General features: G+C 45.1%; 1 protein-coding gene across 2 annotated transcripts in view; it reads left to right on the top strand.

Annotated features, from left to right (window-relative positions):
• Window positions 1-25,839, top strand: part of LOC144807490 (rho GTPase-activating protein 11A-like) — a 138,558-nt gene that overhangs the window by 3,450 nt on the left and 109,269 nt on the right. The window contains exons 2-6 of one of the 2 annotated variants that reach the window (XM_078673128.1): window positions 4,019-4,275; window positions 7,459-7,622; window positions 14,958-15,104; window positions 15,626-15,700; window positions 20,699-20,869. In XM_078673128.1, the coding sequence (XP_078529254.1) occupies window positions 7,475-7,622; window positions 14,958-15,104; window positions 15,626-15,700; window positions 20,699-20,869 (541 nt within the window). In that variant the 5' untranslated portion in view covers window positions 4,019-4,275; window positions 7,459-7,474. The remainder of the gene's footprint in view (window positions 1-4,018; window positions 4,276-7,458; window positions 7,623-14,957; window positions 15,105-15,625; window positions 15,701-20,698; window positions 20,870-25,839) is intronic. The other variant, XM_078673129.1, reaches the window with a different exon arrangement.

Here is a 25,839-nt window from a genome sequence, read left to right as displayed (position 1 = left end):
CTAGCGTCCGCCAGCCTACAATGTGCCCTGTCTCTAAGCACCACTTTAAGCGCTTCCCACAGCACAACCTTGGAGTCTACTGATCCCACGTTATCAGCCAGGTATACCCTTCAAGAGCTCTGGGCTCTGCAGGTCCCAGGCCGAGAACCGAAGAATGCTAAGTCCAACTTGTCTCCTCCCGCCCACAGCTAATAGTAGCGGCGAGTGGTCAGACACCCCTCGAGCACAGTATTCCGCTGAATCTGACATCTGTAGCGACTATCTCGGCATGAAAATATAGTCCAAGCAGGAGTAGACTTTGTGGGCCCCAGAGAAGTAGGAGAACGCCTGAGCAGTCGGGTGCAACCACCTCCACACGTCTAGGAGGCCAAGGGCAGTCATGGTTTTGGCTAACGGAGTCAGGGTCGTGGGTCTATCTCGATCTCCCGTCCTATCAACCGGTGGGCTCATTACATCATTGAAGTCCCCCCTCAAGGATCTGCACCGTGTCTGATGTGTTAAGAATAATGTCTGATATTCCCCTGAGCGTATCCGCCTGCAGTTTGGGTGGAGCATAGGCAGAGATAAATGTATATTCCCTCCTTCCCCACATTTCTCGCACTCCTACATATGTCCCCCGTGGATCGGTCCAGACTTGCGCTACTCTCATTGGAGGGCATTTCTTTATCATTATCGCAACCCCCCTGGAACCAGAGGTAAACCCAGCGTGGGCCAGGACTTTATATTGCCCTCTCGCTAGGAAGGCACATTTCGTACCCTTCAGATGTGTCTCCTGTAGGAGTACCACGTCTGCTCCAGAGCGCTTTATATAGTTATTAACCAGACCTCTCTTAACCCTACAGCCAAGACCATTAACGTTCCAAGTCATCACCTTGAAGCCTTCCCCATGCGATGTGTCTCTATCTGGAGTCCCCATAACCATTGTGATGGAATCTCATCAAACGGCCCCGGACGCCCCTTGCCGGCATGCGCCGAGAGGTGTTCAAGTGTTGCCGCCCTGTGTGTCAAAGAGCCTCTGGTGGCACCGCCGAAATCGTGGTGGTGCAAGGTGTACAGTGTGTGTGCCTGTCCGACAGGTGAATGCATTACTCATGTTGTTCATCCCCCTCCCATCCAACTGCCCCTTCCTGTCAACCCCTCCCCCCCACTACCCCAACCTGCCCATCCAATCAGATTCAACAGAACCAAACTCCCCCTCACCCCCACCTCCCCCCCCCCCCCTTTCAGTCCCATCCCTCTGCAAGGCGGAACTGTGAGTAGGAGAGGGTCTGTCGCCCTCCCAAAGATTCCCCCCCCCCTTTCAACCTACTCTGTCCACCTCAGTGTAAAACATGTAATACATACCCAGCTAATCAGCCTCAAGAGTCAGAGCTAAGGAATTTGATCAAATAAAAGCCAGAAACCAATGAAAGCAATAGGTATAAAGAGGGTGTATCAACTTGCGTGTCCCCTTAACGACGAGCTGCAATCTCAGGTGCCCGGACTGCCCCCGTTCAAGAACGTGAGTCCTGGGTGTCCGGCCAGGGGTCAGTCGTGTGCCCTGAAGCGTCCCGCTCCAAATCTCGGATCGCCTTTTCCAGTGAGTGGACGGAGCGCGCTCCCCCCCCGCCCCCCATTTCACCTCCCGATGAGTGGCCTTCCGAGTCTTCTCTCTCTTCTCCTTCCGATCGGGCGGTTCTTTCCAGGCAACTGAATCTAGATCCAGTCGCGCCGCTCCTTCCGGGTGAAGCCGATCGTCCTTGCCGTCTGTTCACCGTGGCGCGTCCTGGGTATGGCGTAGGCGGCATCAGTCGCCGATTCCTCTGTGCCCTTTGTCTCTGGGCCTTCGGCCGTTCCCATTGTGGTCTGTGAGGAGTCGACCTATCCTGCCCTCCTTGTCTAACGTTGTCCTGTCTGTGGAATATGGGCCGTTCCTCCAACCACTGCCAGGCATCTTCCGGATGGTTAAAGAAGTGTGTTTTTGTCCTTATAGATCACATTTAGCTTTGCCGGGAAGAGCAGCATATAGGTAATGTTCATGTCCCTCAGCTTCGCTTTGACCGCGTCAAAGGAGCGACGTTGTTTTTGCACTTCCTGGCTGTAGTCTGGGAAGATCATAATATTCGTGTTTTCCACGCGGATCTCCCCCAGCTTTCTGGACTCTCGCAGTATCGGGTCCCAATCCGCAAAGTTGAGGAAGCGTGCAATGACAGGTCGGGGTCTCGCTCCCTCCGGCGGCCTTGCCAGAAGGGCCCTGTGTGCCCTTTCGATGATGAAGCAAGTCGGCCCTGGCCGCCAAGAACAGCGAGCTCCTCTGGTCTCCCAGTGAGGCCGTCCATGCACCAAACGAGCGTTGGCGGGTCCGGTACCTGCAGCGGGCAAGACAGCACACCCCTCTCCTCTCACGGCCGCCGGTGATATACCGGTGTCAGGGGATTGTACCGCCGAGTGCCACGGGTATGTTCCTCCCGTCCCAGCGGGTGCCTCCGTCCCTCGTCGCGCTGCCTTCGTGCGGCCTCCTTCACTCCGGTGTCTGCGCCGCCCACCAGGGGGGGTTCAATGGCCTCGCCGGAGCCCGTAGCGGAATGCCTCAGGTCCCCAGAGCGCCACACTCCGAGGCACGGCCACCCCCACACTGCCGCGGAGCACTTGCCGTCCGTTCCAGATATGCGGCGGCGGTCCCTTCTTCCGGTGGGAGGCCCCGTCCGCTCTCCCCTCTCCAGGCAGATCCCTTCCGATCAGCGCGCTGCCGCCATCTTTGTTCTCGCGGCCGGGCTCGTTCCGATCTTTACTCCGCTGTTTTCGGCCGATTTCCGCCTCTTTGGTGTACAATTGCAGCCCACAAGGAAAGGCAGTACCCTTACGTTTCTTCGAATGTCGAAACGGGGTTTTGGGCATCAGTATAACGACGGATTCAGAGCAGCTCGCCCGGAGCTACGAAGGAGCACGTCTTAGCCGGCCATGCTGTTGGCCACGCCCGATGTAGCTGCATTTTTATTTGGGGAAATGCAAACGTTTAAAAAAAAATCTAAATAAATCAATGTTGGATTATGAAAGCGAACATAATTTATTTTAAATTGGTTTTGCTCGTTTAACCTCGTGCTGGAGCTAACCATTTTTCAGTTCAGCATTTTGTCAGACTGATTTTTGTAGTGGCCATAAGCTGCCTTTATCATCCTGTGTCTGCTCATGAAAATAATGAGCTATTCCAAGCTACCAAGCATGGGTAAAGACCTGCACAATGGAGCTTTGTGCCTGCTGCGTCCTTTTTTCCCCGGTCTACAGTTGACTTTATTTTAACATTTTAAGTTTATTTTATTTTTATAAAACCGGTTTCAATCCTTCAGTAGTCATAAACGTTTTAGGATTTTATGAAGTATTTGCAAGGTAAGAAAGTGTGTTGTAAATCTACTGCTGCTGCAAGTATTTGATTTCTAACGTTGGAGACCATCATGTCAATTAGATGCTTCTTTCATAGGAAGCTTTTTCCATAGGAAGAGAATTCCACCAGTTTCTCACAGGTGATCCGTAAGTTTTTATTGCAATTTGTCCATTCATTATATTTTTTTTATTTACAGTTTTATATACTGTGGGCCGTGTCTGACAGTTGTTGGTTTACTATCCATAGCGACAAAACATAAGAACATTGAGGACTACGTTACAAAAAAACAGACATTAAAAGAATTATTGAAGCAAATATGGGTAGATCTGTTAAGAAATGAGTTGCATTAAATGGCGTGGTTTTTGTCTCCTCACTGTGTAATACTCTGCCAATCCCTTAAGGACAAGTCGGGTTATCGTTTGTTAAACCTTAGTGCAACCCTGGGTAGCTGTGGCTCTGAGCAGTCTCGGACTTACACCAAGGAACAGGTGTAAAGTTTGCTCACAGCTGAGGTTACTCTGAGCTTGGAATACAGTATGTTCGATTCTTTGCAATGCTGATATTGATGTTTGGTGAAATAGTATTGAAATAATAATGTCCGTATTCCTTCCTCTTTGCTGCGGAAAGATACATTAATTAAAAAACCCATTTCTGCAGAACCAGTTGGATGTTGGCGATGGCTGTTTGGCCGCCGCTCCACCTTGTGATGTTGCCGGACTCCTCAAGCAGTTTTTTCGGGAGCTACCTGAGCCCATTCTGCGACCCGATTTACAGGATTCCTTCTTCAAAGCCCAGCAGCTGGGCAGTGAGGAGGAGAGGACTGCTGCAACACTGCTCCTTTCCTGCCTGCTGTCAGACCGAACCATTGATACTTTGCGGTACTTCTTTGGGTTCCTCCAAAGGGTGTCCCTGAAGTAAGTAAAATGTCAGTCTGTTTTGAAGCTCCTGTGAAGTTCCTTGAATGTGCAGTGTTTTGAAGAGCAACTTGCAAATGTAAATTTCCACTTAAAACAGTGCAAATTTTATAATTTGTACTGGGATTGTGATTCCTTTGTATACATTTTCCTCTGTCTGGAATTTCACTTGGTGTCTTAGACAGTATTCTTGTCTTCTACCACAGGGTCCTGCTTGGTACGAGAATGTATATGTCCGTGTGCCTGTCCTGCACCTTAATTAAACGTTTATTTCTCCTCCTAATTCTGGCAATGTTGCAGTGAACTGAAGCAGGCCTTGGGCAGGCATAGCATATGACTGAGTTAATGAGAAGGCCAATTTTGACACGATGTTCATCACATTTAGCTAGGCTCTTTGTGGTGCATGTCGAGAGTATGTGCAAGAGGGTAGAACTCCGTATTCTTGCATGATGGTTAGCATTTATTGATCACCTGTTTCTTAAGCTCCATGTGCTTGCTGCAAGCTGATTCAGGGCACTACCCGCCATCTTAATCTCCATGATTTGCTCGTAAGAAGTAGGAAAGGTGTCATTTTTTTTATGCACAGTGCAACTTTTCTAAAAATAAATAACCTTTTTCTACTACTAGCCAAATAAATCTATGAGAAGGATTTGCAAATGTTGGACAGACTGTGATTCGGGTGCTTAGTTGCAAAGATGTCATTTAACTTCGTGTCGGCAAGATTGTTTGTTATAAAAGATTTCGAGTCTCTACTGGTCCATAAGCCAAGCTCTGTGGCACTTCTCCTAATAAGCCATGACTTCTGATAAAACAATAACTGCAGGTTTACCGGACCCTTGAACAACTCGCTGCGATCCATTCCGCTCTAAACTACGAATGAGCTATTTACTATTTATCGCCCAAATTTGCATTTGCTAAGGAACTTAATTGGATATAAATGCTGGCTTAGCGAAAGAGTTGTGTGGCATGCCAACACTTGAGAGACTGACTTCAGTGTGCCATGTTAACATGGTTCGAAGCTCAAATCCAGAATTATTGCAGGGTGGTTGCTGCCTTGAGGTGGCATGAGTGGGTCCCCTGTCCAATGTGTCCCAAAGTGGGAGAGGTGTGGCGCCGCGGCCAGGGCGACTGACGCTGGAATCTGGGGATCAGGGTTCGATCCCCGGCTCCGGCGGCAGGTTAGCCCAGCACCATGTGACTCTGGGCAATAGCTTGCTTAATCTTCCCGACGGCCCCCAGCGCCTAGAGACCCTTACGGGTGATTGTGCGCTTTACAAATGTGGATTATTATTTATTATTATTATTATTATTATTATTATTATTATTATTATTATTTTATTATTATATTATTTCTGGTATGGATGCTGAAGAACACAAGTCTGTCTGGAGTCTTATTCCTGGGGTGTGGCTGGAGGTGCAGGTATTGACATCCTGAATCTTAAAGGAGAGCTGGCGGCCAGCGATTGGCTGACCACCTGGTCCTCTTGAGTTCATACCTGATGAGTAGGTTCTTTCCCTCAATATTGGTCCTTAACCTGAAGAACCGGGTTATTTAATACCCAGCGGCGCCAGGGGCACGCCCAAAGTCTTCGGGTTCCACCTGTCTTAGAATACAGAGACACAGGACTCTTCTTGGTGGCGTCAAAGATCAAATTTATTGGCTGCAGCCAGTAACAGAAGTCCTAGAAATCATCACGGTATGAGTTCTCAGGAGACTGCTCAATAATTTTACACAGCAAGTCATCCCTTTTTATGCCAAACATTATGTTCAGGCAAACATTCCTTGTTTACAGTTTAACCAATCACATGTTTCCACAACTAAAGTATCACATGACGACAAACCCACTTTTCAGTTGCCCAGCCCATGATCAATCATCGGTCAAACCCAACATTCTTCTTTAGACAGGTCAAACGAACCCATAATAAAAAAAAAGGCACAACCCAATCGTAAATAGACCATAAAGAAAGGAGCAGAAACAGGTGAGAGTAGGATAAGGCATATTTGTGTGCAATAAAACTTTTACGATGTCCTGTGCTCTGATCCTTAATCTTGATCAGCTAAAGGGCAGGAACTGGTTTAACAAGGTCAGCTTCAGGCAACAGGGTCAGTTCACTCAGGTCAAACAGGAGTCAGCATGAACTGGAGCTAAGGTGTACACGTACTTAAAAGACTTGTTCAGCCACAGTCATCGGCCTATGTGAGGGCAACCACAAAATGGCTGCCATACACAAAATGGAACCCAAGGGTTCAGAACGAAATCCCTAAATACGTAGTGAATCCATTAGTCTAACATGATGAAAACACTCATACTTGCAGCACTAACTAGTTATGGTTCGCTAATATCAAATTCATAACGAAACCATGACCTTTATGGAACGCGTTCAGAATTCACGGAACCTCAAACCTTCATTACACACCTCCAGTGAAGGCGAGGTATGCTAACTGGGGGGCGCTTATCTCCTAGAGACGTTAAGATCTTTGTGTTTGTGTCATTTTGCAGTGTAGTTTGAAGTCTTTAGTGTTGCTGCGCCACAGACTTCTATGTAAACATGATCTATATCTATTTTACAACTTAACCACTGCTCTATAGGTATGAGTGGTGTCAAGTTGACGTTTTTAAGTCCCATTTTCTTGTCCTCACGACTTGAGTAAGAGACTTGTGTTGCTAATAAATTAAGGTATTGCATTGGATAAGAACAATGTCAGTTATGGTCTCACTGAGCTGGAAATAGTAGTGCGTAGTCCACTTACATTGCAGGTAGTTTCGATTGCTTGAGTTTCCCTCTGAAGGGGAACTGGAGCAACCCCAGACTGACCAAAATGGCCGACCCATTTTTGGCATTGCATGTGTTTTAGTTCAAAGAGAACCTGGCCTGGCAGTTTGGGTTGCATTTGTTCCATTTGGAGCAGGGCCAAGGCTGAGTTGCACAACTGGTTCCTGTCTGAGATGGCATGATGGTCAAAAAACGACGAACAGCAATGCAACCCAAAGTAATTACCAATGGCTGAGATCATTCAAATATTATACCTACCGCTTTTTTTGTACACCCCTCCCACCCCCCAAATCTGTAGAGGTAGATGTTTTTTCCGAATTTACATAATTCAAGACTTTCTAATTTTCCTAGGCATTTATTGTAAAATATTCAAAGTAAGCTGGGCACGTTCTTTCTTCTAATTTTAAGGTCCAGTGAGAACAAGATGGACAGCAGCAACTTGGCTGTGATCTTTGCCCCCAACCTTCTACAGTCGAGCGACGGAAGTGAAAAAATGTCATCAAGCACCGAAAAGAAGCTACGTTTGCAAGCTGCTGTTGTGCGCACGCTGATTGATCATGCTCAAGATATCGGTGAGCACCTCACAGTCTATGGGTGTTGAGATTTTGATTTTGCTTATTTGATGATTCTATATCCCTGCATGAATCCAAATCACCCTAGGAGAGGCAAACGGTGTGTACAAGTTATGACATGTCTTATGTTGTGAGCGCCATGAGATTACCTGTCCTTAGCAGGAATCGGTTTTGTGATTGCTAAGTTTGTGTGTGTATTGAGTATTGCACTTGGCTGTGTATCTAAAGCGTCTGCACGACAATCCTTTGGAGTAAAGATTCTTTTGAATTGTGCATCAGTATAACTTGTTTTTCTAGAATACAATTTCCTTTGTCCTCTTAAAATTAAGTTTCATAGATAGATCTTAATAGTGAATGTTTTCTTTTGTTCATTGATATATATACGGCATGAACAAGGCTGTAGGGTGGAAACGTGTAACAGAGGATGCATTTCATACAATAAAACATTTCTAAGTACTTCAAGTGCCTGTCTATGCTCTTGTCCGGAAGATTGTGGAGATATATATTTTTACAGACCTTGAAGCATTATATAAGTATTAGGAGGAAGTTGTATGCCTATAGATATTAAGAAATCCGTGGGAATTGGCATTAAGCTTGTATTGCATATTTCCACATTGACGCATCTTTGCACTTTACTAAAGTACTGTATAGAAGGCCTTAATTAGAGCAGCTATCATCCATGGGTATTTAACCCGCGAACCGCAGGAACTGCATCATTTATGGGGTTGGACAGCCTCATAAGTTTTTGTGTATTAGGTTTACATTGCGTTTTCATACTGCAGCATTGTTTTAGATTATTATATACTAGGGCTGAGTGCAATAGGGATGCAGTGAGGCACCCAGATATTTTAAATCCAAGAGGATGTTTACATTGCTAATTTGCACTGAGACCACATTTGCACTTTATGGGCAGCCACAATAGCCTATGTGTATTACGTTTACATTATGTTTTTACACTAGCATTGTTTGAGCATTCCATATACTGTAGCTGAGTGCAACTGGGATGCAGCAGGGCACCCAGATATTTTAGTCTATAACATGTTTACATTGCCAATTTGGACTGTCAACACACTTGCACTTTACAGGATACTCAAAAAACTTAAGAACAAGAGAAATGCCTACTTTAGGAAAATAAAGCGCACAAAGTCGGACTTCTTCAGCCGCCAGTTGGACCAAGCGAAGAACAGGCCGAGAAAACTGTTCGAGCTAATCAAGACCCAAACAAAGGCACAACCCACACAATCAAACAGCACAACAAATGACACACCACACTGTGAAGCCTTCTCTGCTTTCTTTAAACTAAAGACTGACAACATAAGAAATGACCTCATCATGGATGTAAGCCGATACCCCAACCACACCAGAATGGCAGACACTCAACCTAAAAACAAGGCATCCTGGCAGTACTTTGATACCTATTCGGAAGAAGCAATACACAAACTGCTCTGCACCTTGAAGCCCTCTAATCACCTCACAGACCCTCTACCTGCTAATGCTGTAAAAGACTTTATCCCCTTGCTCCTCCCTCTCTGGACCAAGATCATCAACAGCTCTTTGCAACAAGGCCACATTCCAGACTCCCTTAAGGTGGGGCAAGTCACGCCTATACTCAAGAAACCTACAGCTGATCCGTCTGACCTAAACAACTATCGGCCCATCACCAATATCCCCACCCTGGCCAAACTGCTGGAGAAATGTGTCCAACTCCAACTAACAAAACACATTGATCAATTTGACCTCCTCAACCCTCATCAATCAGGCTTCAGAGCGAAACATAGCACGGAAACAGCTATGACACACATAATTGATGACGCCCTCCAAATTCTGGATCGCAATGAGTCCTGCCTCCTCATCCTTCTTGACCTCTCGTCAGCATTTGACACGGTCAAACATGAGAACTTGCTGGAGCTGCTAAATACTCGAATGGGGCTATCGGGAACTGTTCTCAAGTGGTTTTCGTCCTTCCTTCACAACCGGTCTCAGAGGTTCAAGATCGACAATGTGATATCTACACCTATGCCTGCAGATCTAGGTGTTCCACAAGGATCCACCCTCTCCCCTACACTGTTCAACCTCGTTATGGAACCGCTCGCCACCTTGCTTCAAGCATCCAATGTTCAATTCCATATGTACGCCGATGACACACAACTCTATCTAAAGTTACAATCCCCGGAAGATATCAAACATCTGAATTCCACGCTTATTAACACCCAATCTTGGCTGGCCGATAATCACCTCAAACTAAATGCTCTGAAAACTGAGTTCCTACTCATCTCACCCCCGGCGAAAACCTCCACCACCCAAACCTGGCTCAACAACCTAACGGCACTCAATGTCCAACCTACCATCGTGGACTCTGCGAAATCCCTAGGCATCACACTCGACGCCAAGCTCAACATGCAGCAGCACGTCAGCAAAGCCACAAAAGCAGCTAATTTCCAAATTAACACGCTGAGGAAAATTAAACCCTTCCTCCCGGCCAAAGACTTCCAAACTGCTGTACAAGCTTTAGTCATCCCTCGAATAGACTACGGAATTGCGGCCCTCAGCGGTCTCCCGCTATCCACAACAGCACCCTTAAGAGCCTCCCTGAACGCTGCCGCGAGACTCATTACTGGCTCTAGAAAGCATTCGCACATATCCCCAGACTTAAAGTCTCTAAAATGGCTGCCTTTTGAAGCCAGAATACAGCTAAAAATTGCAGTTATGACTCACGCGGCCGTGCACCACAAGGCACCCAACTACCTCGCTCAAAAGCTGTCTATATCAGGAGGTTCGAGAACCAATAGGAGTACAAAAAATCTACTCCTGAAACCTCGTAGATTCCGGAAAGGGAAAACCTACAAGCGCTCCTTCTCAGGAATGGCACCCAGGATCTGGAATGCGCTCCCTCCGGAAACCAGGCTGATCTCCTCCACGGCACTCTTCAAGAAAGAGGTGAAAACCATCCTTCTGGCCAAGATCTCCTGATCGTTATAGATGTTGGTTCAGAGTCTCTGCATTGCCTTGTATCACTGCTCACCCTATCCCTTGGCACTACACTCTACTTGTAGAGTGGCACTACTACGCTACTCTCTTACTACCGACCAAGATATGATACACGTTGGTTTACTGATCCACCTGAACACCTCTGTATTGGATCAATGACTTGTGCTGTCCTATATTACTTCCTTACCTGATTGTATATGGATTGGTTTTATGTATGTTTTTTTATTATCCATGTTATTACCATGTTATTGACTTTTATACTGTTCCCAGTATCTCTGTTGACCCCTTTCTGCCCCTACCCTGTCTTTGTGAAGCGCTCTGATATCTGTAAGGATCCTGTTCGCGCTATATAAAACTTTGAATAAATAAATACCAATAGCAGCCAATTATTAGAGCATTTATGCCGTGATTGCAGCTAACAGTAATATACATATATGGATGCAGAACTACAGTAGGTTGTCAGTAAAATACATGTATTAATATGCCGAAGCTACTTTAAGCAATTTCACATTAAATAAATGGCTGCGACCTGCGGTGATATAATATGCTCAGTGGTGAATGACTAGGACAATGTGTTATTTTAGCACGAGTATACTAGGTTGGCACTGCCGAAGTAATATATGTTCATTATTAACATGAGCATTGATTTACTTGCAATCTTTGCACAACGTGTACAGTTATTTTGTATGTATTTAAAAAGTCAGGAGTATTTGACACAGGCAACCGATCTTACAAATCTTTCTTCCATGTTTATGCTGCAGCAAGTCACGAGGTCTCAATCAATTAAACACTGTCACTTTAAATATGAGCACTGTGATTATACACGTTGTCATGTGATCAAGGCTCCACGGAGCCGAAACGTTATGCGACTAAATCTGCAAGGAACTAAATAAATTTGCACTTATCTGAAGGTCTGTGTCCGAGGTTTTTGTCGAAGCAAGGCGGGAATCGTTGGTTGCTGACGGGAACATGGTGAATTGGATATATATATATATATATATATATATATATTATTCTTCACGTGCTTCCCTAGTACATCAGACAACTTAGTCCAGAAACATAAAAAAGGCCTGCTTTAGGCGTGCAAACACATCTATGTCCACCCTAGAGTCACACTTTTGCTTCGGGGGAGAGGGTGCCCCTCCCTCCTGGGGTGTTTGGGGGGCCTTTGGTAGATCTGGCGCTGGTTCAGCCCATTTGGCAATCTGCGCTGACATGCCCTGCTCCAAAGGCTCCATGGCCTGGTTTACTGCCCTATGTATGGAATCATCCACTGCCTGATAAAACTCATCGTCCTATTGGAGGAAGGACAAGGAGCCCATCTCCTGGTACTGATCTTGGTCTGACTGCATGGCAAGTCTGGCTATAGTGACTCAATGTGTGAAGCACACGCGTGACACTACCGGCAATTTCTGCGAGTGCTGGGAGCAGAGATTATGGTGGGGAGGGGTCCCAGAATGAAATGGGTGGACCAGAGGCACACAATTCGCGAGCTGATCCCTTGGGACACACTCTGTTGGCTAATGTGGGCTAGTGCCATCGGAGACAGTGTCCCACACTGCGCTCTCAACTGCACATTCAGACCCTGCAGGGTGTCGGGAGCAGACCTCGTATGGTGTAAATACACTTGGGGAATAAAGACCCAGCAAGTGTCACTCGGGTAGCTAGAGACCAGGTTTGGCTTCTCCTCAGGACCGCGTGCATTTGGCAGTAAGTTTGAAGGGAAACTCGTGCTGCCGAGAGAGGTGCCACAGCGCCCCCAAGCGATGGGAGGATCTCAACCGCAGTAAATAGTGGGCAAAACGGTGCGTAAAGCACACAAGTTTCCCGCGACTGGCACGGAATCTGGAAAGGATTCAGATTATCACATAAAAGAAACATACTACTGTACGCCCTCAACAACATTAAACACCATATTATACAGCAGAAGAGAAAAAAGCAACTTAACTTGCAGCAAAGAAAGAGGAGTGAACAGAGGAAGGACCACGTTGGGACCATGCTACAGGCCGAGAGGAAGGACTTTTGGACTTGGACTTTTGCCTGGTGTTCATGGAAAAAGTAGTTTTGTGTTTTAAAATGGCTGCTGTTAAAATGAAGCGAAGGAAGAAGGCATAATCCGCGCCTCCGTGTCCTTAATAGAATTGAAACTTACCTTTACTAAAGCTAGGCGAAGTTTAATTCTGAACCATAAAAAAATACAATGAGCCTGGAAAAAAAGGGATGGCTTGCATATTCTGGATGTAAAGATTCCATTATGTTGGTGAGCTAAAATGCGTGGTTTACTATCTCAATGACGCAGGTTATAAACAACCTTTTCTTCAGTTAACTTTATTTTTCCCTTTCTTATTGTGATCCATAACTCCCACTATTTAATATATTGTGGTTAATATAGTGCAGTGGCCATAAACTTGTATTCACTATGGAAAGTATTCTGCCCTATTGATATGATGGGGAGTAATATTCAGGGAACTATTGCTGCAGATGCAACAAGGTGATAGCTAAAATTTACTTTCATGGTTATTTAAGGTGCTTGGGTGTTTTGGTAGAGGACTTGGAAGATGAGTAGGACTAGGGATCAGATTGGAGCACAGGTAAAACTTGGGGAAGCAAATAGGTGGAGAGAGGACTTGGGAGAAGATGGAAATGACCTGGGCAAGTACTGGATGAGGATTGCATGGGGTGCAGGATTTGGGGTTTAGTGGGAAGAGAACGTTGAGGAGGATTAGGTTAAGTAAGGGGGCTTGCAAGGACTGGGATAAGTTTCAGGACTGGGAATTAGGAGGATTGGGGAGGAATGTTTGGGGTGGTAGGATTGAGGAGTGTTTGGGGAGATAGGCTTGAGGAAACGTCTAGAGAGGATTGAGACAGAATTGAGAAGAGAGGATTGGCGTAAAAAAACGGCGGGAGATGGGGGAGGGGGGATTGAAGGAGGAAGAGTATTTTTGTGATCATGTCTAAAACTGGCCCTCTTGACTGTTTTTGGTTTGTGGGTGCCAGTCCTGAAACTTGTTAATTCATGATTGCATTAAATATTGTGTCTGTGTGTTTTTCCCCTACTTAGTAATCTCCCAGCCGACTCCCCCAGGGAGTTAATGGCAAGGTTTTGGGCTAGTCTACTCCCAATCTTGATACTAGGTAGGCATAGAAGCACATGCTAATGTTCTTGTGTCGGGGTCTTTGCTGTTGAAATCAGTGAACGTGGCAAGTAATGTGTTGCAGCTCAGGAGAAAGTTGCAGATTCTTTGACTTGCAGACATGTGTTGCCATGAAGATAGGGGGAAAAAAAATCAAGAAACTTCACTGGGACTGAGTGCGCACTAAACCACACTGTGGCTGTGGCACCTGCTGTTCATGAAAGTTGTTTTAAAAAGGATTTAATACCAGTGGGTACTTTGAATTCTATCTTGGGACGGCAAAGGCTGTCCGTCATTTAAAAGCAGTGGTTCAGGTAGTTGCGCCTCTTTCTATGACACTATGCAATTCCTCCTTGTATTCCAGAACTACAGACAGCTGGAAAGCTGTTTGGATTGTCCTATTGTTGAAAAATAACAGGCGCCAACCCTGTAATTTCCTCTAATTTTATGTTTATTTCTTAGTTTCCATTGGCAGCTAAACTCACTGAACATGTAGTTTGTCTTTCAACCTTGAAGTCAACAATATTTTAAATGAAACAAAGTATCCTGGGATTTTAAGTCTGTAAAAAGGGCACTGCAGTCCTACACCTGAATAATAAACAAGAAATCCCACTGGTTTAAAGTTCTAATGTATAAAATAATTATTTTCAGAGAGAAGACAATCTAAATTATAATAGTAATATAAAGCAAAACATAACGTTACCTTTATTAAATCATTAAAAAAAGCTATAGTACAATCTTTCAGATTCATGATTAGATAATTACAGGTGCATCTATATGTAGATATGTTGGGTTGTTCTGGTAAGTATCACAAAGTAGAGCCTTTGGGAAAACATTTATGAAGGTTATTTTAGCAAATACTATAAAAACATATGCTAAAGTAGTCTTTCAAATCTTGAGTGCATAATTACAGAATTTATATAGAAGTATAGTACATTCTTTGGGTTTCGCTTTGTGCAGTCAGTTCTTGATATAGCATATGAGTTCCTAAAATCTAGAAGTTCAGTTTCAAATAATTCATTGTCTATTTCCAAAGATGATCCTCCAGTTCATTTTCCCATATATAGGTTGCGCATGTCGGTACGATTGTCAACTAGATTGGCCGCCCCCTGTTTAACAGACCTAGTTGGTCGAAAGTTCCCATCACTTTCCTTGTTTCAATGTACTGTCTAAATCTACAGTTTCTGAAATACTCGTTCTCTTGGTGACGCAGGGCGTATTCCTGATTCCATTCTGGAGAAGATCCCTGCTATGCTTGGAGTTGATGCTGGCTGTCCCATGCCCTTCTTGGAGAACTACGAGGATGGTGAATGGGAGTCTCCTGGTGAGCGTAAGAAGAGGAGACGGCGCAGTGTGGGAGGTGAGGAGGATGTTCTTGCATGTATGTCAAGAATAATGCGTATCAGGATATGGTATTTTTGAGGTTTGTCCATAACCCCTATGCAAAATTAAACCTTACTGGTGCGTGTGCTGGAAAATACTGATTCAAGCCCCTGCTGCACGCAGTATTTTACAAGTTGTAGTATTTTCTATGTGTAAACATGTTCCCACAGCACCTTCCACTCTGGAAAAACCCTAATGACCTGATAGTCATCTTCAGTGTGCACTATGGCAGTAGTTACCTCATCTGTGGCCCAGTTCCCTCTGCAAATTTGACCTTCAACTACGATCTCCAAATAGTGCGCATGAAGAAAAATCTTGCTTCAATAGGGAATCTGAGCACTGCACAATGTGTATTCCTTTCACTGCCATGCTTTTTGCCCAGGACTCAACTTGTCCTTTAGTACAACCACACCATAAGTAAGTGTACTCTCTTGGTTGTAGAACAGCAAGATGATCTGATTTTTAAGTTGCATTAGCTTTGTGTATCTTACATTTCAGATATTGTTAGTGGAGCGTTGAACAAACTTAAAACTAATCGCACACCCACCACTACTCCCCAGACCGACCGAAACGGTAGGTACATGTAATGCTGCATGTGGTAGACCAGCTCCAACATCCCTAATGAAGTGTTTTATAACCGCTTATAATTATGCTTTTTTTATATTGTTTTTTTTTTTAATAATCCACTAATGTGGCAGCCATTTTGAACAAATTCCTATTGCTGGTACTTACTGAGTAACATTTCGGAGGGATATTGGACTTGATTCAGAAGCAGCTATGGTAATTGCTTTTTGTGCACTTTGCTTCTTCAGGGTTGACCTTGGCACTGCTGCTTGTAGTTTACAGATAATACCCTTTCCTGGCTTTTGAAGTAGTGTTTTTCCCTACTAGTGCTCCCCATGTCCTCTATTGTTCATTACTAAAGAAGTGCTTTGGCTTGGACAAACATCACTTAACAACATTTCTTTAGTTAATAAGTTAACGCCTTCTTTCTGCATTGAATGGCTATAATTAACGTTCCTGCTTCAGTCTTGCGCCTCGTAGTTATATTTGTTAATGTTCTTTTGGATGAATGTGTACATTGTGATTGTTTTGCAGTAGATTCAAGCGTACCATTTCTAAGCTTTATTCAGAGCATAATTTTCAGAAACCCATGACAACCAGTCTGTTGGAATTCTTTTTTTTATAATACACACCTGTTTCTTAAAGATTCTTATTTCAAGATGGCTGGCTGCGTTTTTTACACAATGGTCACTGAAATGTGTTCTCTGAATTGCACTGTCATCAAATGATTTAAACTAGGATACGCACATTTCCCCTTTATCTCTTGATTGGTCTTCAGGTATACCCTTTACTTCCATAAAAGGGTTTATATGTTGCATTCCTTTTGGTATCCGTCAAAACGGGACGTCACTTAATTTGGGAAAGGTGAGACGATAAGACCTTGTATTGCTATAAACAGGTTTCACAGTTAATGTGGCTTGTCTTTGTTTGAGCAGTGAGTGTTTCATCTCAAATTCCTGGAGCTGTCTCCAATAGTCCTTCACCTTTAAGGTAAAGCATCACTGTACTGAAAATTGAACAAAATGGAGACTCAAAGGTATTAGTTCCTTTTTAAATGTGCTACCACTTGTAGGTGAAGAAAGCTCATTTTCTGAAACCTGCACAGGTACTACGATTATTTTGATCATTGTTGGTATCCATAGAAAATATAGACGGTGGAACTTCCCAAGCCTGAGCATTCTTCATGTAACACCTCTGAATCTATGCGGTACATGTGGTTTTTTTTTCATCTGGATGCTGGTGTTCTAAAACATTTTCTGGAGAGCCCCTGATCTCATGTCAACATCAGTTTCTAATGGAAAGTATGACTATCCATAGAACATTCTGTGTAATTGATCATGGAACCTTGTACTTCTGTTGGATACTTTTTACTGCTGATTCCTCAGCTTTAAAATATCCCCAGACAGACTCGGACCAGAGAATTCGGCAGCAATGCTCCCACATGCCGATTGTTTGGGATGTGTGGATCTGTGGTGATTGGGTTCTACCACAGAAGTGGTGGAGCAAAGCTGCAGATAAACACCATGCCTTGTCCGGTTCTAAATCTTTCTCATACTGTGTCCTCCGAAGTAGATCACTAAAAAAAAGAAATGCAAGTAAGAGTGTGCCAAAAACTAACTTGGTACCTTTAGATGTTCAGGATTTCACTTAACAGAATGGGGAGGTTGAAGGGCAGTGAGAAATCTGCGGGTAGAGTATCCACCAGAAAAAGCATTTCCAGAGGTAAGTAACTTTTTTTTTTCTGATGGATCGTTCTTACCCAGGGGTCTCCAACCTTTTCTATGGTGAGACCTATTTTGATCATTCAAAAAATGTCCTGTGCAATTGCCCAACATTAAGATTATGAAAGGGTGCACCAATTAAACACCATGAATCAAGCCTTCCCAATTATGCTCCAGTGAGCATTAAAACTTAAAGGAAGAATGAAGCAGGAATGGAGGGAAGTAAAAAGAAAAAGCAGCGGAGAAAAGAAAAAGGTCCTGCAGAAAGAGCTTACAGACGGTGATGGGGGGATGGGGGCAGGTCTGGCTAAACCCAAGTGTGGGCTCCGTCTTAGATGGCCTCAAGACCATGTTTGCACAGTTGCTCAGAGACCCCATGCTGTGGGGTGAGGGTGCAAGAGGGCTTTGGGCTGCGGTCAGTCTGAGACTCACTCAAGTCTTTGTGACCTAGTGAAGAGGGGAAGCAGGGCCACTCTTGATGCTGCCCTGGTGGATCCTGATGTCCTTCAGTGGTAGGTCTTGCTTCATGCTGTTGGAGTCCTCACTGGACCACCAAAAAGCCTTAGTTACGGCAACTGCTCCAGTACCCAGGGTTTTGGAGCTGGGTGGCTCCTGGAAGACCTGGCGTCTGCAAACTTGGCCAGGAGACCGATCCAACCCCCCTGGAGTGCGAAAACAGTCTCCTGTTGAGCTGCATGTTTAGTGAGCCCGATGGCTAGCAACACCTTGGAGTGGCAGATGCTTTGTGTCGCAGGGAAGCAGCTCCTTTTGTGGTTGTTGACGTGCCAGGAAGTCCTCCAAGGATTTTAGGAAGAGTGTCCAGCACTCTGTGAAGTTTGTTCCAGCGATGGCCCAAGTGCCAGCAACCTGGCAGGGTTTTGCGCCAGTCTTGGGTGCAGGTCTTCAGTTCTCGCTCTCTTCGGTCCTTCTTACCTCCTCAGTTCCCAGTAGTCGAATTTGATTTCTTGGTGTCAGGGGCCACCTAAATGTTCAATCTAGGGACGTTAAGTGGAGTGAAGGGTCTTAGCCAATTTGCTACTTACTCCTGGGGTCACTATACCCCCCTAGATGTAAACACAAAAACTGAGGCTCTTACAGCACACCATTTGTCCTTATTTGGTACTGGTTGGGTTCGTCAGACCCTTAGGTATGTATAACCCTAAATTATAAACCGAGCAGGCACAACAGTATTGAACAGAAACTGAAATCCAGAAAGTTCATTTATTCATGCTGTTTAGCTGTCTTTATTCATGTTATAAAAGTATTAAAATTCCCAGCACCCGATTATCCGACACCTGTTTAGTCTTTGCTTAGACTTTTTCAAGGCATACACGTAGGAGTCCAGAAACCAATATCGAAAATCCACCGCATTTATTTTTGCGTTGTGGTATGCATACGGAAATCCTCAGTCCCAGTATTTATATACACAATTCAGCTCAAAGTGTCCCACACAGACCCACGGGCATAATCTAGATATCCGTCCTTTTGGTCCAGGAAATCCAATCGGTTTCAGAGCTGGGTGTAAGCAATAATTTGGTCATTAGAAATGATTCGCATCCAGGCTTTTTTAAGTTATTTTACAAGGTGTAGTGCTGTGCCATTTGAGCAGCTCCACATTAGAAAGTTCGAATTCCCCCCTCGTACGTGGATCCCTATTCATGTCCATGCTGCAATACGGGCTCTAACCTCATACTCTGCCAACCTGTCCTTCTATTGTTGCATGCGAGTCACCACATTAACATCCTATCAAAGGCTTATAATAGTGCTCTTGAGGAAACAACCAACAAAATATTTCTTGTTTCATGATCAGTATGGTCCAACCATCATTCGTTGTTTTCTAAAATATCCAATATCTTTATCCCATCCGCATGTCGCCACATTCCCGAGAGCGACCCACCCAGATGACCACTTTCTGTGCAGACTGGGCATCACCCTGTCCTAGAGTGCCTAATTCCACCACACACAAGATGGTGGAATCCTAACTTTCGTGTTCACTTCAGGCTGCTCACCCTGTAGGGGGTGTCCAGCCTGGCAGTGCAACACCCTACTGCATTTCTAATTTACTGCCTGTCCTGGTGCTAAAAGGGTCTACGGGCGGGGACCCCTTCAGGTCTGGGTGAAGGCAGGCTCACACATCAAAGGCAGTGTGCTCTTTGAAGCTCCCTGCCTTGACATGCTAATTTACTAGCCATCCTGCTGGAGGAGGTGTAAACATCTGCCAGAGCAGGCATTGTGTCTGCCCTCTGAGAGCGGGCCTCTCACCTCTTAGGGGTCCGAAACCAGTCTGTGATGGCAGGCTGGGAGGATCAGTCCGCAAGCCAGGACACTGGAGAACTGGTAGGGTTCAGAGAGTACCTCCTAAGGTAACCTCTGAGTGCATATATTAATACATTTATTTCTGGAATCAGTGTGGGCTTATTGATATGTTTTGATACTGAACACCATAGGTTCAGTGAAGCCATTAGGTAGCTGAGAAACTAGTTTTGACCAGTGCCCAGTACATACCTTTAGATGGCTTCCCTGCTATCTAAATTACAGTGGCATATCTGCTCATGCCGATATGTCCTAACATGCTCTGATGCACCCTGCCTTGGGGCTCCATGGCCTACTGGAGTGGTGACTTGCATAAAGCTCATGTAGTGTCTTTGGCATGGCACACAGGAGTACGCCATGCAAGGTTTTGAATCATGGTTTGCACCATGTCACGCTTTCTGCAAAGGCAGTCTTTGTGGAATTCTTGTGGGTCCTTTTGGCTGACATAAAATATGTTGCAGCCCTTAGGGACCCTCTTTAGCACCTAGGCGCTAAGTACCAGGGGTATCATTAACTAGGAACCTACCTACAGGAGGTGGTAAAGTCCTGTACAAATTGTGAAACAATCAGACATCACTTTGTTCTAAGGAAGGAGTCCTGGCCCTGAGGTCGGGTTAGCAGGCCTCAGTGCACTGTCAGTCGAAAATCCGCTTCTAGCAGCAAAAAATGTGGGGACAACTCCAACAAAAACCTAGTTTCCTACTCCCCTGTTCTAACTTCCCCCTTATAAGCAATACCACAACAGTACCTCCCAAGATAGTGGGTCTAGGCAGGCGCATCTGACAAAACTATTTGCATCTAGTCTACTGCCCGAGGGTATTCTGAAGGTGAGGAATATGTGGTTTCATAGAAAGAGGATTAATTTCATCCAGTGCGTTGCTTGTCGCCATTTGGCTTTCTTGTCTACAATCATCTATGTCCAAGGACGAATGCAGTTTCAAATGTGCTTCATACTGTTATCTTTTCTGTTTAGTTTTTTCTTCTATGGTGACTCCTGTGATCCTTACTCCAAGTACAAAGCGCAAACTCCCAGTGGATTCTGGTACAGGCTTTTCCAACAAGAAAAGGAGGTCGTTGAAACATAACCTGGGCTTTGATCTTCTGCCCAGTAGCCTTTTCAGTGGAGGCTTTTCTCCATCATCAGGTGAGTGATTTTAGTAACAAATGAAACAAAGGTCGGGTTTTAGGGAACGGCACAAGGGTAAAACCCTAAATACAATTGAAAAAATACAAGAGTACCCTGCCAAGGTAAGGAATTGAGTGGGGGAAAAAGTGAATCATTGGTCTCCAACGTGAATTCTCTTTTATAGGCCAAAAGCCCTCACCCATTGGCCAGGTGCCATGCTTCATCAGACTCCTCACTCCTGTGGGTGTGGATTACAACCCTGCTGTTGGAGTCTTCACTTAGGAGTTTTATGATCAGGATTGTATGGGGGAGGCTGTAAAGGGTAAGAATGGTCCCTCTTGTTAGTGTATACCGAGATGCAAGTAAGCTATAAAAAATCTCTCAGGTGCAGTTTTCATCTATTATTTCTGTTCCCTGATGGGTATGATTAAAATAAATAGGAGAATAATTAAACTCTTTGATAGGTCAACATGTTTCAGCCCACCATGTAGTCCCTTCATTCAGGTGCAAATGGGCTTTCTTCACGAGCATGACGTGGAAGCAGTTGCTCTGTATTAATGTACCCTAAATGGACTGTAATATAGTGTACTGCAGAGGGCTATACTGGTTGTTAAAGGCCTTGAACCCAAGTTCTAAGCCTGAGCTGAAGACCCGAGCTCCCCAGTATAGCCTAAGGGAGAAGGGCTATAAGGCTATTAGAACGTTCCACCCACAAAGGTTGGAATGTTCTCAAATAAGAAACCGAAAGATCAACATTGGAATGTTGGAGCAGAAGGCTTATACCAGCCATTTATAAGCACAGAGCTCAACCACTGTCTTCAATGGTGCTCTCAACATTCCAATGTTGTAATAGTTGATAAATACTTGATCCTTAGATCTTTAAAGACTCTAATGTCGTCTAGTGGAATCCTTTTGGCAGGTAGAGGCACTGTTTGATGAGGAAATGATAAAAAATTATTTATTACAGTGATCAATCAATATTGAGGACATGCACACGTGATCATGATGCAACATTGCATACTTGTGTAATTTCTCGTGAAACAAACCAAATTGTTGTCTGTGCATCCATCACATTGTGAATAATTACAAAGATCATGCCCCTAATAACCTTATTAGCTTATGGTCCTGCGTGGGCCCTCTGCTCTGAGAATGGAGGTTCAGGGGACAATTATAGTTGGAGTGGAGAATGATCACCTGATCTTAACTAGCGAGAGGATGTAGCCTTACGGCTAGAGCGGTCAGCCTCGAAGCTGGGAAACCGGGTTTTGAGTCTCGGCAACGACACTCAACATCCTGTGATTATGTGCAAATCACTTATTCTCCCCGTGCCTAACAAAAATGAATGTGTCTGTGTGTAACGAAACTAACTATCTTCCGGTCTAGTTCGCGCTATATAAAACTCTACAAAAAAAAACCTGTGAACATGATCCTAAATGTAAAGAGGATCTGTGGTTCTCTTATTCCCACTCACAAATGCTTACCTCGGCAGGGTACTTGAGTGTTTTAGTAGCTAGTTTGTATTTTTAGATCTTCTTGTGGGTGTTAAACATTTTATTTTATGTTGGTTTGAACTGAACAGTAGGCACAGAGTGTGTGTTATACATTCTAATTTTACTTAAATGCGTAATTGGGGTGGGTGATTAATCAACACTGCAGCTTCAAATCGCCACTTCTGCGCCCTTTTATGCTCTTTACCCGGGACTTCTTTTCAAGAGCCTAGGCAATACCATGATGTCCTGGTAGTCGCAACCATATTCCAGGAATGTTCTAGCCTTTTCAATTCTATATTAACTTTGAATTACTTTGCAAAAGCGTTTACTTAGTCTAATAAACAATTATTGTATTAATTGAATGTATTTACTTCAGCAGACTGTTTGCTTGAACCATAGAATGTCAGAACTGATCCATAAACTTTTGCTTTATGAATCTTCCAGCATCTGCAACATAACAGCAGCATTTTGCAGCTGTACTGGAAATAGACCTTGATATAAGAACGTGTTGGACCTCTATAAGGCGCCATATGCGACGCAGACATTGTTTCAGTTTCTGTGGCTACAGTGGACACTGGATCTGGAGCAGTTGTTTACTCAATGGCCGTTTAAGCCATTTCATTTTTTCAAACCCTGTTTAGAAATGTTTGCACATCATGTGTCTTAAGTCTTAGCTTAAAGCTGTACAGTAGTTTTAGAAGACTGTCTGTTACTGATTCTTGTGCCGCTTATATCTGGTGCTTGAGTAAGTAGCATGACAAATTGTTGTAAGACTTGTGCCAAAAATTGCTCCCATAGGCACTGATCGAGAAGATAAGCCAAACTTTATAGGCTTTAGAGGTTGTAAAATCTAGATCAACATCATGATTTTAGACTGGATCCAAATATCTGGAATAAGAGAAGAGCATTGCTCCCAACCCAGAAAGAAAACGTAGGCTGGATCTGATGACAGCCCTGCATTGGTCTCGCATTTGAGCTTCCCTGTGCCAGGGATTTTGGCACCTTGGATTGAGACCTTTAAGGATGTACAGCAAAAATCTTTAAGGCTGCTCCTTAGTTTCCCTTGCCAGCTCCGAACCAGTCTGTTTCAGCACCATCTGAGCCAAATGGCACAGCTGTGATGCTGGTAAGTTCACCCTGGTTCCTATATGGAAAAGTAAACCATAAATCTTTACTGGGTTGAAGTTGCTTTTGAAGCTCTCTGAACCATTTATAGCTCTGCTCTTGGCACCTGTATTGGAGTTGGTGGTGTTATTATCACCTTAGTCTGGCACTGGTTTCAAAAGTGCCTTTGGGAAATCACAATGTTCATGTTACAGGAGTGTCCAGAGAAGGCGACATTACCTCTAAAGATGACAAAGGAAGCGTCTTAAAACACAATGCCGGATTTGTTTGATTCACACTGATGCCGTTGTCCTATATAACACGATACAGGGATTCAGATTTGTTTATGTGCACTTTAGACTGATGCTGCTTTACCTGCAGATACCTGCAATGCAGACAAAGCATCTGTAATGAAGCAGATGAGATGTTGAATAAAGATTGTTACTGGCAGATGCATAAGTCTTTCTTGTTCACAAATTCTTACAGGTTAGCAGGCGACTTGGGAGTTTCTCCAGTTAATGAGACTCTTACCGACTTTAATTCATCCAATACCACACACATGGGTCCTTTTAGGGTGTTGCTGCAGGTTGGAATGGCAAAGTCCAGACAGATCTGCCTGGATACTGGGATCTGTTGTATGTTCCATGATCTTGCCAGTTTTCTTGTGACAAAGCAAGCACAAGGAGATGATGGACGGAGCGCTGAAACTTTTCAGACACTCCCCTCCAGTCACAGATCGCAGTTGAATCCATCATCGTTCTTTAGCTCACTTCGCCACCCCAGTATACCCGACTGTTGGACTTGGCCTTTTCCCCCCAAAATATTTCGCTTTTCACCCCTGTTAGACCTGTCTGACTTTTTGGCGAAGTCCCTCCTAATTTTTATTTATTTTGTCCCCTTTTTGCCCCTCATACCCTTATTAATTTTTGTGTCTACTGGATTTTTATAGGTGTTGGCCAGGGGGATAGGTGTTCCCTCTCCCCCTCATAGTTTTTTACCTCAGGTTCAGAGGCCTGTTCTGACAGGAAAGTTGGCACCACCTAAAATGGTGGCCACCAACTGCCCCAACTGTCACCAACAGAACCTGGCTATAGACCAACATAGGGCATTCTAGAACCTTCTGGTCCATTCTGGACCACTGAAGGGCAGCCTATATAAGGCGGAATGCGGGGCAGCCATTTTGTCTACCTGTGAGAGTCAGCTGGAGGACAGGCTATCCTGGCAGGTGGGAGGAGACTAGTGTAAGGGTTGAACTCCTGGACTGGGAAGCAGCCTAATAATTCCACTTCTCTATTCCTCCTGTGGGTTCCTTGTCCTGTCCCCGCTGGGAAAGTTGAGGGAGACCCTGGGCGCCTGACTGACCCCTAACTTCAAAATAGTAGGGTGTAGGTAGGGTAAGGAGACTGCAGCGCAGTGGAGCGCAGTCCTCTGCCCAGCAGTGGAAACAAGAAGATAACTGTTGTCCTGGGTGGCGCTGGGCACCTCTTACCTGGGACAGAACTGGCAAGGAGCTGACCCTGTGTTAATGGACCAGTGGTTGGAGCCTGGTGGAGGATTCCCTTGAGCCTGGGCAACCTTGTGAGGCCAGCGCCGAGAACGGGACCCCGGGGGCACCTGTCGCGCTGTGGGTCAGTGTCCAGTGAATCCTGAGATAAGTAAGAGCGCAGTGCTCCTTCCCGGCGCCAGCGCGCTAATCCCCCAGTGAAATTGCAGGACTGTGGTGAGAGAGAGGGCCGAGCATTGAGCAGGCCCGGAGCGGAGTCGCTTTTCCCCCGCGCATGCGCAGTGGAGGCCGGGGGTGTGGAAATCGACGTCGTCACCTTTTGCTGAGGAGGCGGCTTCGGCGAGTGTTTGTAAGTGACCTGCGCGCCGAGGGACAGATCCGGTTGTGAGGAGGCGGCTTCGGCGAGTGTTTGTAAGTGACCTGCGCGCCGAGGGACAGATCCGGTTGTGAGGAGCAGCCTGGCAAGCGGCTGACGCGCTGTGTGCAGCGCTCCGGTTCTGTTCTCTCCAGAGGCGGAGAGATCGAGGCTGTGTGAGGAGCAGTCCCAAGGTACAGGGGGTGGGCGGAAGATCCGTCTGCCGGCCCCCCTTTTCAAGTAAGCAGGGAGGAGTGTGGGATAGCGTGGGAGAGCTGGTCAGGCCTCCTACGCGTTCAGCTTCTTCCTTCCACTGACCCTAATTAAGCACAAGAGGAGGAGAGCCTGAAAACAAAAGCCTTATTAAATAAAATACTGGCTGACTCAAGAAGCCGATTACCAGTGGGGGTTCCAGGAGCATAAAGTCGCTATAACACCCTGGGCTCTTGATCACTTATGACAGTTTGCCCCCTCCCCCCTTCTGCTACTGGAGTTGAGTTCTTGGGTAATCCTTGCTATGAAAAGTTGGTATATT

Source organism: Lissotriton helveticus, unplaced genomic scaffold, assembly GCF_964261635.1.
Source record: "Lissotriton helveticus unplaced genomic scaffold, aLisHel1.1 SCAFFOLD_754, whole genome shotgun sequence".
Classification (NCBI taxonomy): domain Eukaryota; kingdom Metazoa; phylum Chordata; class Amphibia; order Caudata; family Salamandridae; genus Lissotriton; species Lissotriton helveticus.
This window is presented reverse-complemented; position numbering and strand designations above follow the sequence as displayed.